We start from the raw sequence: 16,484 nt of genomic DNA on the forward strand, positions 1-16,484 counted from the left end.
AACATCATAGCCATCACGAGATAATGGATTTCACCATGATGATTATAATGTCCTCGTCTCATTATTGCAGAGATATATGACAGACAACTGTAAAAACACGAGGTGCAGATGCATAGCTTTGATTGCATAAACGGTTGCAGCGCTAAGGCAGTAGCGATGCACAGCTTTATGGCAGATATAACATCCATACCAAAGAACCAGAGTTAGAAGGTTCATCTAGTTGCAAATACATGCTACTACGCAATTGTGGAGACATACAAAGGAACCTCACCAACGAAGCGATCTGATTCGCTAATCCTTAGAAACGACTGCACCTCCATGCTAGAGGCGAGGCGCATAAATTAGAAGAGTGGTTAACGAAAGAAAGGACAATGCAAGGCTGTCTACATAAAATATAAAATACCTTTGGAAAGACACTGCTAATCAATGCTAATAGGCCTGTAGAACCATTTTGAAAACTGTTTTTGAGATGTTATCGTCTGATTCAGAAATTGGAGGTGCTAAGCTTCCATTTTGGCGTTTCTGTTCAGAACAGTTTGCTGAGACGCCATGCTCTCTAGCAAAGGCAACTAGCCGGCTGCTTTGAGACGACTAATCTTCTAGAGACCAATTAAGCGTTGAATATGATGCAGAGCATGCACTTCTGCTTGACGCATTTGCTTCTCAATAAGATGCAGTCCGAATGCGACTGACGACAACAGAAGCTCAGTGGTCATGAGACCTCAGACCGTCAGAACAGGCACAATCGGGGGGGGGGGCCTCCAACTCTGCTTAAATGTCAGACAAAGTTTGGCAGAAGCAATCTAACAAAACAAAGCAACTGCATCAACGAGATTGTCAAAGAAAACGCCTTGACGATGAAATAAAAGTATGTTTCATGCAGGCCCAAAAAAGAGAGCTTTTCGGGGCCATGTTACAAGAATCGAGCCCAACGTGTAGAGACTCTAAATACCGCAAGCAGATAGAGAGGGTTTGTGGGTGGCAGCTCAATGCCAAACACACCAACTGCCTGTAATGGCCGAGCATCATCAGCTAAGTATGTGACCCAACTTCTCACCGATATCTTGTTTAGCCTTTGATGATACGGGTGGGTCTCCGATGTATATATCAAACAGGGCTCCTGTCGTGCATTTAAGGAACAACTAGAGCAATTTAGAAACGTATTTCCAACACTAACATTTACAGCGCACTGAAAGAACCAACGTCGGTGAAACTACTTACTGCAGAAATCACGGCTGTGTATTGTCCCCATCAGTCTTCCATCAACTGTCATCACGCAACAGACTAGAAGAGTCAAAAGACACTAAAAGGTTGCCCATTATACATGTAACCCCAAAATAATCATAATAATAATAAAATTAAAAAATGTTAAAAACATACTCTCAGTTCTCAGCTGACTGCCAGATAGCCATCGAAAGTCAATTATAGACCCCTGCATACAATCCATTGCATTATGATAAACCAACTTTACTTTACATGACCAACTGGGCCAACATTTCGACTGATGAAAGAAGCTGGGATGTAGGTACCCGAGATAGTGACAAATTCTCAGAGAGATAGGAATTGAAGATGGGAAGACCCTCATCATCCTCTGTGCCTTTGATCTGCCAAGAACGACAAGTCGCACCCGTTAGAGCCAAATGGGAAAGCTCTCTCCTAAAGAGAGATCGCCCTGTAAAGAAAATAATGTACCTTTTTTAAGCGATTTCTCAGGGAACCATCAAAAGCGCTGCATTCAATGAAGGTGAAACCAGCTTAGCTGAAGAAGTATTGTCATTACTTTAAACGTTAACCAGACAAAGCACTTCTTTCTAGCCTGCTCAACATGTTCCTCACTTATTCTTTCTATTTCTCCTCCATACCAACTCTTCCTACACAACATTAAATTGCTTTTGTCAAAACTAAGCCATGGGGTTTTTTGACATTCACATTCACCATGCTCATGCATCAAGACACCCGTGAACATTGGGAACTGGCCACACATTCACTCACAATACGCGTATGCTTGCATCATGACCAGACACCACATTGCATTGTCCGCTAGCGTTGATCTTTAAACTAAATCACCTGCTTCTTTGTTATGTAATCCATTTCAGAATAGGTCCATCATCTGCAATTACTTTGGCTGATAGACTGATAGACTTTGTGCGCCCTTCCTTTTATTAAATATCATCCACAACCATCACATGGGCCACTCATCTATGCATTTTCTTCTCATCCAACACTATTTTTAACTTAACCCATCCATGTTTTACTTTTCATGTCACTCAATACATGTGAGTACATGTATCTACTACTGTGAGAAACATTGATAAACCCTGATTGGATTGTCAACTTTGATGATATGCATGTACATGAGTTGTACATGCAGACATACTTAGTGGTTCATCTAATAAACCCATATGTCTAAGCCACACATCTTTTGCAATATCTAAGTCAGATAATGCACATCACTGGAAAAACTGTGCTGATGTCAAGTTGCCTGACAATTTTCCAAAATGATCGCAAGATTTGCATTTCATATACCTGATGGAAAAGTATTTTGATATTAACTCCAGCACTTTTGACCCCAACAAAATAGTTGATGCATGTTATACATAATTGCTCCACATGCACATACCTTGAATCTGAGGACAAGGTCAAAACTAGCATTGGAAAGAACAAAAGCAATTAAACTTTTTCCAAGTTGAAGGAGAAGAATGAACAAGCCATCACAACAAAGCCAATTGGCTTTCGGACTCATTAGCATCAAGTGAAAACGGTTAGAATTTGCCAATTCTAGGCAATACCCAATGTAATTCATGTGGCGTTATTTAAGTATCAAAGTGTGGTGTGGACACCTTGTGTCTTAGGACTTTAATGTAGTGACACTAGGCACTAGAGTTAGTCAATTTAACTCTAGTCAAGGTTGTTGAAATATCAGAGTGGCAACATAGAAATGAGAGAAGATAACTCAAGTACAAGAAAAAGATCTTGCTTAGTAAGTTGCTCAAGTACAACTAAAGTGCACTCTCTCTACTACATTGAGAGTGACCTTTGGGCTGTTTATATAGCCACTAGAAGCTAGGATTAGGATTTCCCCTATCCTCTAGTCTATTCAAACCTCATCTTCCCTCATGCACCCGTGCTTGCTGCTTTCCTTTTGATTTCTTTTCTCCTCATCCAAACAAAACTGTATAACACCTTCAAGTGTAGGATTTGGTACATTTGTTAGGGTAGTTACAAGAGTTTAAAAGACTTTCCTTGCAGATTTCAAAAGTATTGCAATGGTATCTTCTTCAACAAACTAGAGCTTGGACTGAAGCTAGTTGGGCCATCAATCCCTTCATGTGGGAAATGAACTTTCCCAAGTCCTCCTTGTTTGTATTCCAAGCTGAAAAACTCTATTTTGAGAAAGATTTTGGAGTTCTTTCGTCTTGCACCATACAATTTCTCAAGCTCATCCCACTTCTCATTTGCAGTTGCAAGGTGATCAATGTGGTGGATTAAGGATTCATCCAGGTGCAACATTATTATGGCTTGGGCTCTTTCATCATCTTCAACATCTTTAGGGTTGGATGTGTCAATGGCTTTGGTCCCTTTGATAAAGGGCCAATAACCCCTCTCCATCAGTTTATATTTCACCAATACCTCCCATGGATGGAAACCTTTTCCATCAAACTTGCAGATTTGAGATTTTACATCAACATAGACCATGATAGGAAGGTCTTACCAATTGCACAAGGCAATGGCAGTGTCTAATCCTTTACAAGGCATGTAAGAAGAGTGGAAGTAATGAAATGACTCTTAAATAGCAAGCTGAAATTAATTTAGAACAATTTGATGAAGAGATAAAAAATGGTCTATGTGTCTATATCTAGCACATAGATTTACAATGGTCAAGAAAGATGTTGATAGTTAAGCACTTAATAAATATACTTAAGGCCTTAAAACCCTCAAATTGCTGAGATTAACCAACAAGCAATGATTAATAGATTAATCGGTAGTATTTAAAAGCACTACTATCCAAGCTTAGTGAAATGCTTATGCTGGAGTCCAGTTGAATGTTAGCTTGAGAGTCACCTTCAAGGCAAGAAGCTCTGAGTTTTAAGCCTCTAGACTTGCAACGAACTCCAAAGATGGTTACTTAGTGATTAAAATCACTGTTAGTCACTTCCAAGATGATTAAAGTGGAAATGAAAAAAGCTTGAAGCTTCTTGGCTATCGCCGCCAGATAGGTGACAGTTAGGTTTTGCTTTGTATGAGCAGCAAACAAAGAATTTTAGCAAACCCTTTTAGGGTTAAATAACCCACTTGGGGGGCTACAAATGCCCTATAACAGCATCGGTAGGCACCTAGTACCCCGGTTCCGGGGTCCAGGTAGTGTTGGACTCTCACCAGGTAAAACAGCCAATCCCGATGGATTCCCTTAAAGGGATGCCATACCCCAAGGTTGGGCGTCGGTTCAAAGGTGGTGTCCAGTCGCACCCAAGCAAACATTGCCTCCCGACAGCATTCGCTTGCTTGGGCGAGGCAGTGCCATGTCCTCTAGTCTATTCACACCTCACCTTCCCTCATGCACCCTTGCTTACACAAGGTTCCCATGCTATACTTCTAACAAGGGTGGGGAAGCTTGGTTAGCTCAAGCTTATGTTAGAGATTTATTCATCCCCTAGATAAGCATTGTCGAGCTACTATTGTACAATAAGTTCTCTCAAGCACAATTACGCAATTCCTTTTTTTATCAGATCGGGCATTTCTATGCAGTCTATAGGTGATTACCAGCCTTCCCAAGGAGTTTCAACAGGTTGCCAAGTTGCCCCATGGAAGCTGATATTATTGTGCAGCATTTTTTGTATTATTTTATTCAGCCTTTGCTGTTTGCCAGTTTAAGACTAGCTGACCTGATTATTTTATGGCCCTTTTGCATGCCTATTTATAAGCAAGCTGACTTTGGTTACTCCACTAGTCAGTTTTTAGATGGAGAGAGAGATTGCCTCATAGAGATACTTCCATAGCCCATTTGTACATCTACCTTCTATTGAGAAATAGGCAAATGATGTATGCTCCAAGAAGAGATGTCTTGAATCCCATATGCACAGTGAGGAGAGTGGAACAATCCAACTTCTATAAAGCATTGTACTTGACTATCACTTTCACATGGAATGAATACAATATCATGATGCTTTGTACTTGCACTTGGTGTCTTGTCAGTGTCAAGACATTACACAAGATTGTATTCATGAATCCAAGCTAATCTATCTTGGAACCTAATTCACTTGTGTAATAGTTGGTCTCTCTTTGACTATGTCAACATGAGTCTTGTCTTCATCTTCCATCCTCCATAGCTCTTGCCATGGTCTAGATCGGCACTTTGTAACATGGTATTAGAGCTGAGTCAGGCATGGCTTAGCTCATCTCCATCTCTTTTCAACTCAGTTTGAGTGCTGGATCCCATCTCCAACTTCATTTGCATTTCTATCTTCAATGAGGCTTCCATGGCAGTCATAGCCAGCAACACCCTGTTAGCTTGAAGCTTTCATATCTCTCTCCACAGGCCAAATTTCTCTGAACTTCCTTCTGGAGAAGTGTTTCTCTACTTCCAGAGCTCCTCCCTTGCACCTCAATCACTGACATTGAGCAACTATAGCCTCAGAATTGCCTCTTTTTAGAGTCACTGCCATAACTGTGTTCATGGACAGCAGCACCTACCTGACTTGGAGGAGTTGGATCTCCACATACAACCCATATCTCTCCAAGCTCTCTTCTAGGGAAACATTCCTAAACTCCTTGCGCTCCTGACTCGCACATTACAGTGGCACATTGCTGCTCCTTGGCTTCAGCATTGACGAAATTTGACACGCTGCCCTTAAATGCGCCTGTTGATCGTCCGTACTCCCTGCACGCGACACAATCCTTGCCAAGACCATAGGGCTTTGGAAGCTCTACACCTAAACTCTCTCCCACTTAGAGGGTTTTCAAAATGGCTACCTCTGTGAGCTGCAATGAGTGAAAAATCAAGCCCTTGTATTGAAACCCTAAAGGGCAGCCATAGCCAAGTTTCTTCAAGCTCATAAAACACTTCAACTTCACCTACTAGAGTTCCTACAACTCTAACCTCAGTTTCCAGCAAACATTTAGGCATCATTTACCAGTAAGGAGGAGACTCAAATTAAAGGATAAGACAAGGACAAGACAAGCATCAAGAATCATCATCAAGCAAAAAGAAAATTCAAGCTCAAGATCAAACATAATATCTCTTGATACTACAAAGTGTGTCTTAACACTACCTTGTACTTGTATCTCTTGACACATTGAAATACAACTCTTTTGCTGGTTAATTAACATGGCAGAGCTTGAGCAAGTAGCAAAGTTCAATGGAGAAGGTTTCCATGCTTGGAAAGAAAAGACCATGTACCACCTCATGAGGAAAGACCTCTGGGATCTCTTTGAGGATGATGATGGTGATGCAGATGACGAGAAAGAAGATTCAGAAAGCGGGATCCTTGCAGTTACTCCACCAAAAATCAAAGAATGGAAGAAGATGAATAACAAGGCACGAGGCATCATTGCCTGGGGACTAAGTGATGATGTGCTACATCATATCTCTGGTATTAGAGATGCTAGAGCTGCTTGGGAGGAACATGACAAGATGTTTTGTACCCAAGCAAAGAATTCAAAGATAAAATTACTCGTGCAATTTTATAAACTGCATATAAAAGATAGTACTTCCATGATCATACACATTAACAACTTCAAGAGACTAAAAACCCAACTTGCAACTCTTAAGAAAAATGTTGATGAAGATGAAGCAATAGCCGTACTGCTTGCAAGTGTAAATCCTTCATATGAGAATCTTGTATCCACCCTAAGTAATGTTCCAAGTCTCTCACTTAAAGATATTGAGCACTCTCTTCTTGATGAAGAGAATAAACAAAAGAACAAGAATGCAAAAGATGGTATTCCATCATCTGGGAAAAATCTCTTATACACCAAAGGAGTTGTTGGACCCAAAGGAAGAGATCAAGGATTCAACACCAACAACAAAAATTGGATGACATGTCATATTGTGGTAAGACTGGCCATATAGCCAGTGAATGCTTCCACAAGAAAATAGCACAACAGATGCAGAATGATCACCACCAAAACCAATTTATGAATGAAGAAGAAGTAGAAGAATAAGATGCTTCCACTACCATCAACAACACCTCTGATAGATTATTTTGAGAAAATTATATTTCCCATATTGGATTTTTTTGTTTCCCTTAGTGGATTTGCGCTGTAAAACAAAACCCTTACCAAAGATGAAGTTTCAAGCTTTAACTTGACTAGGCTGCCTATGAGCTAGTCCCCCAAGCCATGTTATCATGGAGGGGAGGTAAAAGCCAGCAAGTGTAGAAACTCATCATTTAAGGGGGGGTGTTGAGAAATTAATAAATAATGTATGCTCCATGAAGAGATGTCCTAAATCCCATATGCACAGTGAGGAGAGTGGAACAATCCAACTTCTATAAAGCATTGTACTTGACTATCACTTTCACATGGAATGAATAAAATATCATGATGCTTTGTACTTTCACTTAGTGTCTTGTCAGTGTCAGTCCATTACACAAGATTGTACTTATGAGTCCAAGATAATCTATCTTGGAACCTAATTCACTTGTGTAACAGCTGGTCTCTCTTTGTCTATATCAACATGAGTCTTGTCTTCATCTTCCACCCTCCATAGCTCCTGCCATGCTCTAGATCCGCACTTTGTAACACCTTCATTTCAACATTTGTCTATTACAGTTTTTCATGTTCTACTATCCCATTTCTCTCTCTCTCTTCTCTTATATTCATTTCTTTCAATCTTGTCCATACACTTCTGTATTCACTGCACTGGCATGGTGTCAGAGGAGTGTTGAAGGGCTGATTGATCATGGGCTTGATCATGGGCTGACCTGAATGGGGGAGTTCAGCGCGACAAAAGTTTGCATTTTTACCATTCGAAGGCTGAGGCAAATAGGTGAAGCACAAAAAAGGAGCAAAGTTTCTGTTTTTTGCAAGTTTTTGCTGTTGATGAAGAAGAAAAGGCTGTGTTTTCAATCTTTTGGAGCAGATTTTGAGTTTTCATCACCTCCAATAGTTGAAACACATTTGGACAAGCGAAGGAAGCCCTAGCATACGCGGCTGACAAAGTCAAAGGGGGCTGCCCTTGTTTTTGTGTGAGTTATTCAGGTCACAATGTCCTTCAAGATTGACATGGAGTTTCATGCTCTAATGGACCATAAGGTCCCCATGTTACCAGCTTTTCCTTCAAATCAAAAGCTTGATGGGAAGAATTACTGCATCTAGTAGGTAACGATACTTGCCATCCTGGAATCTTATGATTTGGCAGAGCTCGTGACCGAGGCTATCGACCGTTCTATAACTTGTGATCCCTCCAAACTTTCTGCTAATAAGAAAGCTGAGTTGCTCAAGACACAAGCACATTGGGATAAATTGAATACCTCCATCCGTTCTTTCCCCTTTCTCTCTTGCACTCCAGTCACTATTGCTCACATCAAGCACTTAACCATGGCTTGAGAGATATGGCTAGAATTGAATCAAATGCACAATCGAATTATTGCTATGAAGCAAGCTTCTCTAGAGGTTTAGATGCGGACTTTGAGTCCCAACAAGTCTTCTTCTATATGGGAGCAAGTCAATAAGCTTCCACAATTGCAAATGCAAAACAAAAACAAGGGAAAGCTGATTACCTCAAAGAACATAGCAATAACTATTTTTTCATAGTTAGTACATCGATTCAATGCATTCTAATCCGCCTTGTTTGCTTTAGGGCAAACAGATACCCTTAAGTGGGAGGAGTTGGTTCCAATGGTCTTGGACCAAGAGGAACAGCTCAAAGGTCAGAGCTCTTGCAAGTCGAAGGCGTTGATAGGACAATCTTCTCAACAAATGGAAAAGAACAAGAAGACAAAGAAGAAGGACGAAAAGACCAAGCAAGATAAGACCAAGGAGTCTACTTGCCACACCTGTGGCAAGACAAGTCATTGGAAGGAGTGCCCCGACAAGGACAAGGACACGGAGAAGGAGAAAACCATGGAGGACTCAAGAGCGGTCGTTGCTCCTTCATCGTCCTCCTTTCTCCATTTGGAGGTGATTAAGGATGCTCCTTCGATGGCCACTAATACAACGATGTTGGCCCCCCAATCTCGTGAGAGGATTGTGGATAATAGCACTTCCCACCACATGACTCTTTCTTCAAATGGTATTGCCCATATGTCTCCAATGCATGGGCAAATTCTCGTAAGTGACAGCTCTTTGGTCCCTATCAAAGGCAAAGGTGATATCCAATTGATTCCAAATAGGCAAGGTGGTACCCACACATCAAAAGTTCTCTATGTGCCATGCTCGGAATATCATCTTTAAATGAGCAAAATTTGTGCTCTTGGCCTTATAGTTAATTTTGATAACGACTCTGAGTTCTTGATGGAGCTTCTCGACGGGTTCTTTGTGCAAGTCGTGCGGAGAATGAAGACTACAGAATGTAGACTTCATTAGCTTTTACTTCTCTTCTTCTTTCTTCACAAACTCAGACAGCTATGGCATGCTCAGTTTGGCCACCTCAAATACAAGTACGTTCCAAAGGAAAATTGTGGTTAGCTTGTGCATATATGATTACCAAAGATTGCTGTGAGATACCCGCCGTGTGTGTCTTGCATTTGTGGCAAGCTACATAGAGATGCAATCCCCAACTAGGCTTCGCGGAAAACTGAGCAAACCTTGGAGCTTGTTTTGACAGACTTATGTGGACCGATGAGGATGGAGTCCCTTAAAGGGAGTTTATACTTTATACACAATCATGTTGGATCCACATGGAAGAGAAGGAAAAGTTATGAAGCCAAAGAGTAGCTCTTGGATAAGCAAAGAAGAAAAAGGCTATTAAAAGGAATATATGTAGGGAGTGTTTTTATAGGAGACTCGGTTGATGAAAGGTGGTTATTACCTGTTATAGAGGAGGATGGTTCACTTCTTGTTCTTGGGGTCACCTTAGCTAGGGGTAGTTATTGCAAAGGGGTCTAGAGCATGCCATGAACCATAGAGAAGGGGAGAAAAAGGGATCCAGAGCTGCAATTGGATGATTTTAGCACAATCACTTCGGCATACTTCTTAGAGTTGAAGTCAAAAGCATTCGCACACATTCAGGATTGGTTGATCTTTGAGGAATAAGACGAGTAAGAAACTTAAGACCTTGCATTCCGATAAGAAAGGGGAGTTTGTCTCCAAAGAGCTAGCCAAGTTTTGTGCAAATGTAGCAAAAACCAAGAGTTTACCAACGCGAACACACCTTAGGAGAATGGCATATCGAAGACGCAAAGAATCACAGTGTGATTAAGATGGCACGGACTATGATGGAGCATCGGTACACACCTCAATTTCTATGGGCCGAAGTAGTATCCACCACTATCCACATCCTTAATCGATCCCCTACATCAATCATGGAAGGTATGACAACTTTTGAGGCTTACTTTATCTTATTACATTTTCAGGTGTGACGCTTATATTCACATCCCGAAGAAATAGAGGGATAAGTTTGAATCGACTTTCAAACAATAGGTGTTCATGGGTTATAGCTCACAGTCCTCCCAAGGATACAAGCTTTATTAAGTATCCCATACTTGAGCATCCCAATGACCATTGGGCATCTGATTCAATGCCTTTGGAGCCTTTGCGTAGTGAGACTCCACCATCAATGGAGGAGGAGATTGCTTCACTACCAAATTCACCCATTGAGCCAGTCTTCATTGGCATTCCAAAGACTTCAGCAAAGACAAAGCAACGAGAGAAGCATCGGCCTCCTCCTCATTGGGCACATGATACACTCCGTGATGCAAGGATTGAAGGAGTTCCTGAGGAGTGGCAACCACAGGATGGCCTATAGCAATCTCAAAGGAACCAAGCACACTCCACTGAGCTTGATTGTACTAACTATTTTTTCATGCCTCGTGCCATGCAAGATAGAGAGCCCACCTCCGTGAAGGTAGCTTTGCAATCACAACATTGGAAGAAGACTATGGAGTAGGAGTTGGATGCAATTGCACGAAATGGCACTTGGGATTTTGTATCTCAGCCCGCTCATAGAAAGGCAATTGGAGTCAAATGGGTCTTTAAGACCAAGTACCATAGTGATGGCACTCGAGATAAACACAAGGCGCGGCTTGCAAAGGGCTTCGTGCAACAACCACATGTGGATTTCCATGACACCTTTGCACCTACAACTTAGATTCCTACCATTAGACCCGTTATTGCATTAGCCAACCATAGGAAATGGTCCATTTATCAGCTTGATGTGAAGTTTGCTTTCCTTATGTTGGAAATGGAAAAGAACAGAGTATGCACAAGAAAATGAGCAAGAGTGGACAGCAATTCCATACTCAAAAGATGCAAGGTACTAGAATGATAGAATGAAAGTACAATAAGTTTTAAGTAAGTTAGGCATATCCCTAACTTAACTAGAGTTCATTTAACTCTAAAACTAACTCTAGAAGTGGTGACATAACTTATTAATATGATTGTGTTCACACTACAAACCATGCTAATTTTGGGTGAACTAAATTCCCAAATAGTAGTGTAGACAGACCATATCTAATATAACAAATGTATGTTTTAATTCAACCTTAAAATCTGCAATTTTTCCTTTGTAGGTCTAGTACGCAGCATGCCATCTACATAAAAATTTATAATCAGCAAGTCCCCCCCTTTAGTCTTAATGTATAGAGTACAAGTAGTCAAACTACTTTTGAACCCTTTGGGGCCAAGCATCGATTTTAGAGTACCATGCACAAGGAGCCTATTTGAGACCATAAAGAGCCTTGTGCAACTTGCATACCATGTGCTCTTTCCCTTGAACCACAAACCTTGGAGGTTGTGACACATAGACATCCTCGTGCAAATCCCCATTCAAGAATGTTGTATTAATGTCCAATCGATGTACTTTCCAACCATAGCAATCACACATCTCACCACACTCATAAGGCATATAGGAGAAAAAGTTTCCTCATAATCTATGCCCTTCTTTTGCGCATAGCCTTTTGCTACCAATCATGCTTTGTATCTGTCAATAGTACCATCAGCTTTGCATTTGAGTTTAAAAACCCATTTTGTGCCAATGGCCTTCTTACCATGTGGTAAATCCACAAGATCCCACATAGAATTAGTGGCAATGGAGTTCAACTCCTCCTACATGGCTTGCATCCAATGTACATCTTGTTGAGCTTCTTCCAAGTAGGCTCATCATCATCCAACAGTGAGCTCATAAACACATGCCCATTACAATCATCTACTATCGTAATTTCAGCCAAATATGCCCCATTGCATCATGTCTTGCATGCCTAGCAGAGCCCTTCTAGTACGTTAAGCTAATCGGTCATCCATTTTACTCTCCTGGAGAGTTTATAATAGCCATCCCATGACTGTTTTTGCTACAATTACAACAACCCTTTCATGCTGAACTACTGCCTCCACTGCATGTGGCAAACCCTCATCAATACCATGCTGTTTGAGAGCACATGGAGCAGCAACAGCTTGCTATAATAGGTCTCCCTACCATTTACAGCAAGTACACACTCCAAAGAAAGTTGTAAAAGGCCTTCAAAGACATCAACAATGTCATGTGTGACTGGCATTTGAAACTGGTCATGTGAAAATGCTGCACTTTCAGCAAACATGACATCCCAACTGGCAAACACCTTCTTCATGCGAGCATCATACATCTGATAGCTTTTGTTTTCCAAACAAAGGCCAATAAAAATACATTTTACAGCCTTATCATCAAACTTCCCACGAAGCTCTTTCAAAACATGCATGTAGGCTATGCAACCAAACACTTGAAAGTGGTGAACTTTGGGTTTCCTGCCATGCCAAGCCTCAAATAGTGTGATTATCTTCATAGCCTTTGTAGGTGCACAATTCAATACATGATTGGCACACCGAAGCCCTTCTAATCAAAATTTATGAGGCAGCCCCTTGCTTTTCAACATAAAACGAGTCATTCCATAAGAGTGCCATTCTTCTTTTCAACAACTCCATTTTGTTGAGGAGTCATTCTACAATGGCTTGATAAGTAATACCATGATCCAACAAATATGCCTCAAATGCATGAGACATGTATCCCCCCCCCCCCATCTGTGCAAAGTGTCTACACTTTTAATCCAATTTCAGTCTCAAGCTTTGCTACAAGATGTTTAAATTTTAAAATGCACAAATACATCAGATTTAGCCTTTAGCCCATGCACCCATGTATACCTCGAGTAGTCATCAATAAATGTAACAAAATAAAGATGACCCTCCAAGTGCACATGTCCTCATGGGACCACAAACATCAAAGTGCATTTTTCAAACAACATGTACTACACCATCCTTTTTGAAGGCAAACATGTGCATCTTGCCCGAAATACACCCCTCACATGCATGAGGAGGTGGAATCTCCACTGGAGGCAATGTATCTACTATGTGACACCTCTAAAGGGTCATCAAACTCCCAAAGCTCATATGTCCATAACAAACATGCCAAAGCTCCACATTTCGCATAGCGGGCGTAAAACTAGTAACTGCCAAAGCATCATGAGACTATCAATCATAAGTGTCTAGCAAGAATAAACCCTTGTGCACGGTACTGGATAGCGTAAGTGCATAGTCCATCTCTCTATCTTCGACAATACATTTGTCATCCTCAAAGATGACCTAAAAGCCATGCTTATTGAAGGCATAAATAGACAAGTTCTTTGTAATGCCAAGTACAAACAATACATCTAGAAACGAGAAGTCTGAACCATCTGCAACAATAATAGTGAATGTCCCAATCCAACAGACATCATAAATATTGTTGTTCGCACATGTAACACGCTTCCCAGTAGGGATTGCATGCAAAGAAGGAAACAAGCACTTTCTGGAAGTGATATGCTTTAAAGCACCACTGTCAAAATACCATGTTTGCTGCATTTCAACAGCATTAAAGCTGAATCAACCATAGAAGAATCATAACTGCATATGAGAAATGCATAATCCTCCTCTAACAAGTTGGTTGAAGCATCACCATCTACTAATTTACTGACTAATACCTCTTGGACAACCAAACAAAAGACTTTGTTCTTCCCCTTGGCCAATCTCTTTCGGTAATCATCAATATAGTGACTAAGCTTCTTGCAATAATCACATTTTCCCTTCTTTTTAGACTTGTCTGAGTTTTAGACAACCTTATTTGATAGCTGTCCAACATTACCCTTTCGTTGATTTTGTGCATTTTGCCTAGCATTACCCTTGCCTATAAACTTGAAAAGCATAGCCGCATCACCTGAATGCAATGCAACATTCTTCCGAGTGTGCTCCTCTTGCAAGAAGAGGCCTTCTAATTCCACAAAAGTAAGGGGCTACTATCCCCTCTCCCCCCAATGACAACGTCAAAGAGGTGTAAGAACCAAGATGACTCTAGAAGAGAGTTTAGTGTAATGCTCACCAATTCAGCATCTTGAATGATCTCATCGACATTGAGTAACTACTCATGCAAATCCTGTATATCAATAAGGTGATCTATCATGCTAGCACTTTCATCCGCGTTTACATTTGCCAACTCTCTGCGAAGATAGAATATATTGGCCTCATTGCAAGCAGTAAACATACACTCACCTATGTCCCATGCTGATTTTGAGGTCTTGCAAGACCAAATAGGTGGAATGATGGCCCTTTTTACTAGCAATGCTACCAAGAAAAGTTCCTAAGCATCCTTCAAATTGCATTTCCTCTGATCTTCTGTAGAAGAGGGAGGAGGGGCAGTAGCAACAATACCAACAACCTATCCTTAAGCGTGATGCTCAGGAGTTTAAGGTGCGAAATTTCCTAATCGCTGCAAGTCACCCGCAACATAGTCCCACAAGTCCTTCACAACAAGAAAGTTGTGTACCATACAACTCCACAATGGGTAGTTAGAGCCATCAAGCTTGTCCTCTTGAATGAGGACACCAAGGATGATGGTTTGATCATTGTTTTCCTAACGTGCCATGCTGTCAAGAATCAGAAAAATCCTACATCCAAATACATTGGTGCTCAAGTATAGTGTGTATACTCCTTAGAATACAAGAAACCTTTGTGATTGTCAAACAAGTGCCAAACTATCGCACAAATGCCAAAGTGTGCACTATGTCGCCCAAATCAACACTCAACCACAAGAATAACAGCAATGCATTGTTGTATACTGCTGTAGTACACTTGACTCGTAATGTGTGCCCCCAAAATTACAAATTCCAACAATTTAATGCTAATTCTCACCAAAATTTCTGAATTTCCCTCAAATTTACTGTTCAATCTAATTGTAACAGCAATTAAATGCTGATGTACCACTAATTTATTGCCTTCAAACGCATGTAGGGCAAAAGCCCCAAATTTCTTTCTAAAAATTCAAAGAAATTCAATAAATTTTTACCTTACAGTCCGAATTGCTGCAAAAAACTCGCCTTGGGACACATGCTAACAGTAACCAGCAACAACTGGAATCCGCCTAATGATGCGTACCAAAGCCAAAAAACTAAAAAGCCCCAAATTTCTCGCACCAATGTCAAAGAAATTGAATCAAGCAAAAGCCCCAACTTTCCTTTAAGAACTTGAATCAAGCAAAAGCCCCAACTTTCCTTGAAGAAATTTTGAGAAATTTTAGAAATTGGAAAAATTGATCAAAAATCCCCAATTTTCTTGGCACCGAGAGTGAGTAGTTGAAAATTTATTCGAAATTAAGTAATGACAAGAGCAAGATGGACAAGAAATTGCAAAAATTTACAAAAACCCCCAAATTTGGAAAATTAGGGATTCTTCATTTTTTCTCAAATCTACACAAAGTGAAGGGTAGAGCGGACAAATGGCAAGCAAGGTTGAGAAAATGATGGATAGGGCCGCAAATATTACGAATAGAGCTAAGAGAGGTTATGTGTGCATAATTGCATGCAAGACTGCATATGGGACTGTGTGCAAGCTGAAAACAACAGCAGCAGCACCTCCTCCAAAATAGCATCTTCTCTTCCTCGGGCTAAACATTGGCTCTCGCTGCAGTAAGACCTTGGCGGAGTAGCACCCACTGCCGGTGGCTGTTTAGAATCCACATATAGAAGCTACTCTAATACCAAATGTTGGAAATGGAGAAAAAGAGGAGAGTGAACACAAGACAATGAGCAAGAGTGAACAACGGTTCCACACTCAAAAGATGCAAGGGCTAGAATGAGAGAATGAAAGTACAATAGGTCAACTAAGTTAGACCTATCCCTGACTCAACTAGAGTTCATTTAACTCTAGAACTAATTCTAGAAGTGACACCACTTATTAATGTGGTTGTGTTCACACTACACATGAACTAACTAAAACATGCGGCACTGCCCATAGAATTGGCAAATTCTAACACCTCAATGGAGATTTGAATAAGAAGATCTATATTCAACAACCTCCTGGTTTTTTCTCATCCAATGGCAAGGTATACA

The 16,484-nt window shown here is 40.7% G+C and overlaps 1 protein-coding gene across 4 annotated transcripts in view; it reads right to left on the reverse strand.

The window, feature by feature from the left end:
* Positions 1-298: 298 nt before the first annotated feature.
* LOC148010517 (fatty-acid-binding protein 2-like) overlaps positions 299-16,484 on the reverse strand; it is a 67,483-nt gene continuing 51,297 nt past the window's right edge. For all 4 annotated transcript variants that reach the window (XM_087671785.1, XM_087671782.1, XM_087671783.1 and 1 more), the window contains 5 exons: positions 1,693-1,729; positions 1,530-1,604; positions 1,381-1,432; positions 1,222-1,266; positions 299-1,120 (listed from right to left, as the gene is read on the reverse strand). In XM_087671785.1, the coding sequence (XP_087527911.1) occupies positions 1,029-1,120; positions 1,222-1,266; positions 1,381-1,432; positions 1,530-1,604; positions 1,693-1,729 (301 nt within the window). In that variant the 3' untranslated portion in view covers positions 299-1,028. The remainder of the gene's footprint in view (positions 1,121-1,221; positions 1,267-1,380; positions 1,433-1,529; positions 1,605-1,692; positions 1,730-16,484) is intronic.

Source organism: Lygodium microphyllum, chromosome 29 (genome assembly GCF_053477565.2).
Source record: "Lygodium microphyllum isolate KBCC chromosome 29, Lygodium_microphyllum_v1.1.10, whole genome shotgun sequence".
In the NCBI taxonomy this organism is placed as follows: Eukaryota; Viridiplantae; Streptophyta; class Polypodiopsida; order Schizaeales; family Lygodiaceae; genus Lygodium; species Lygodium microphyllum.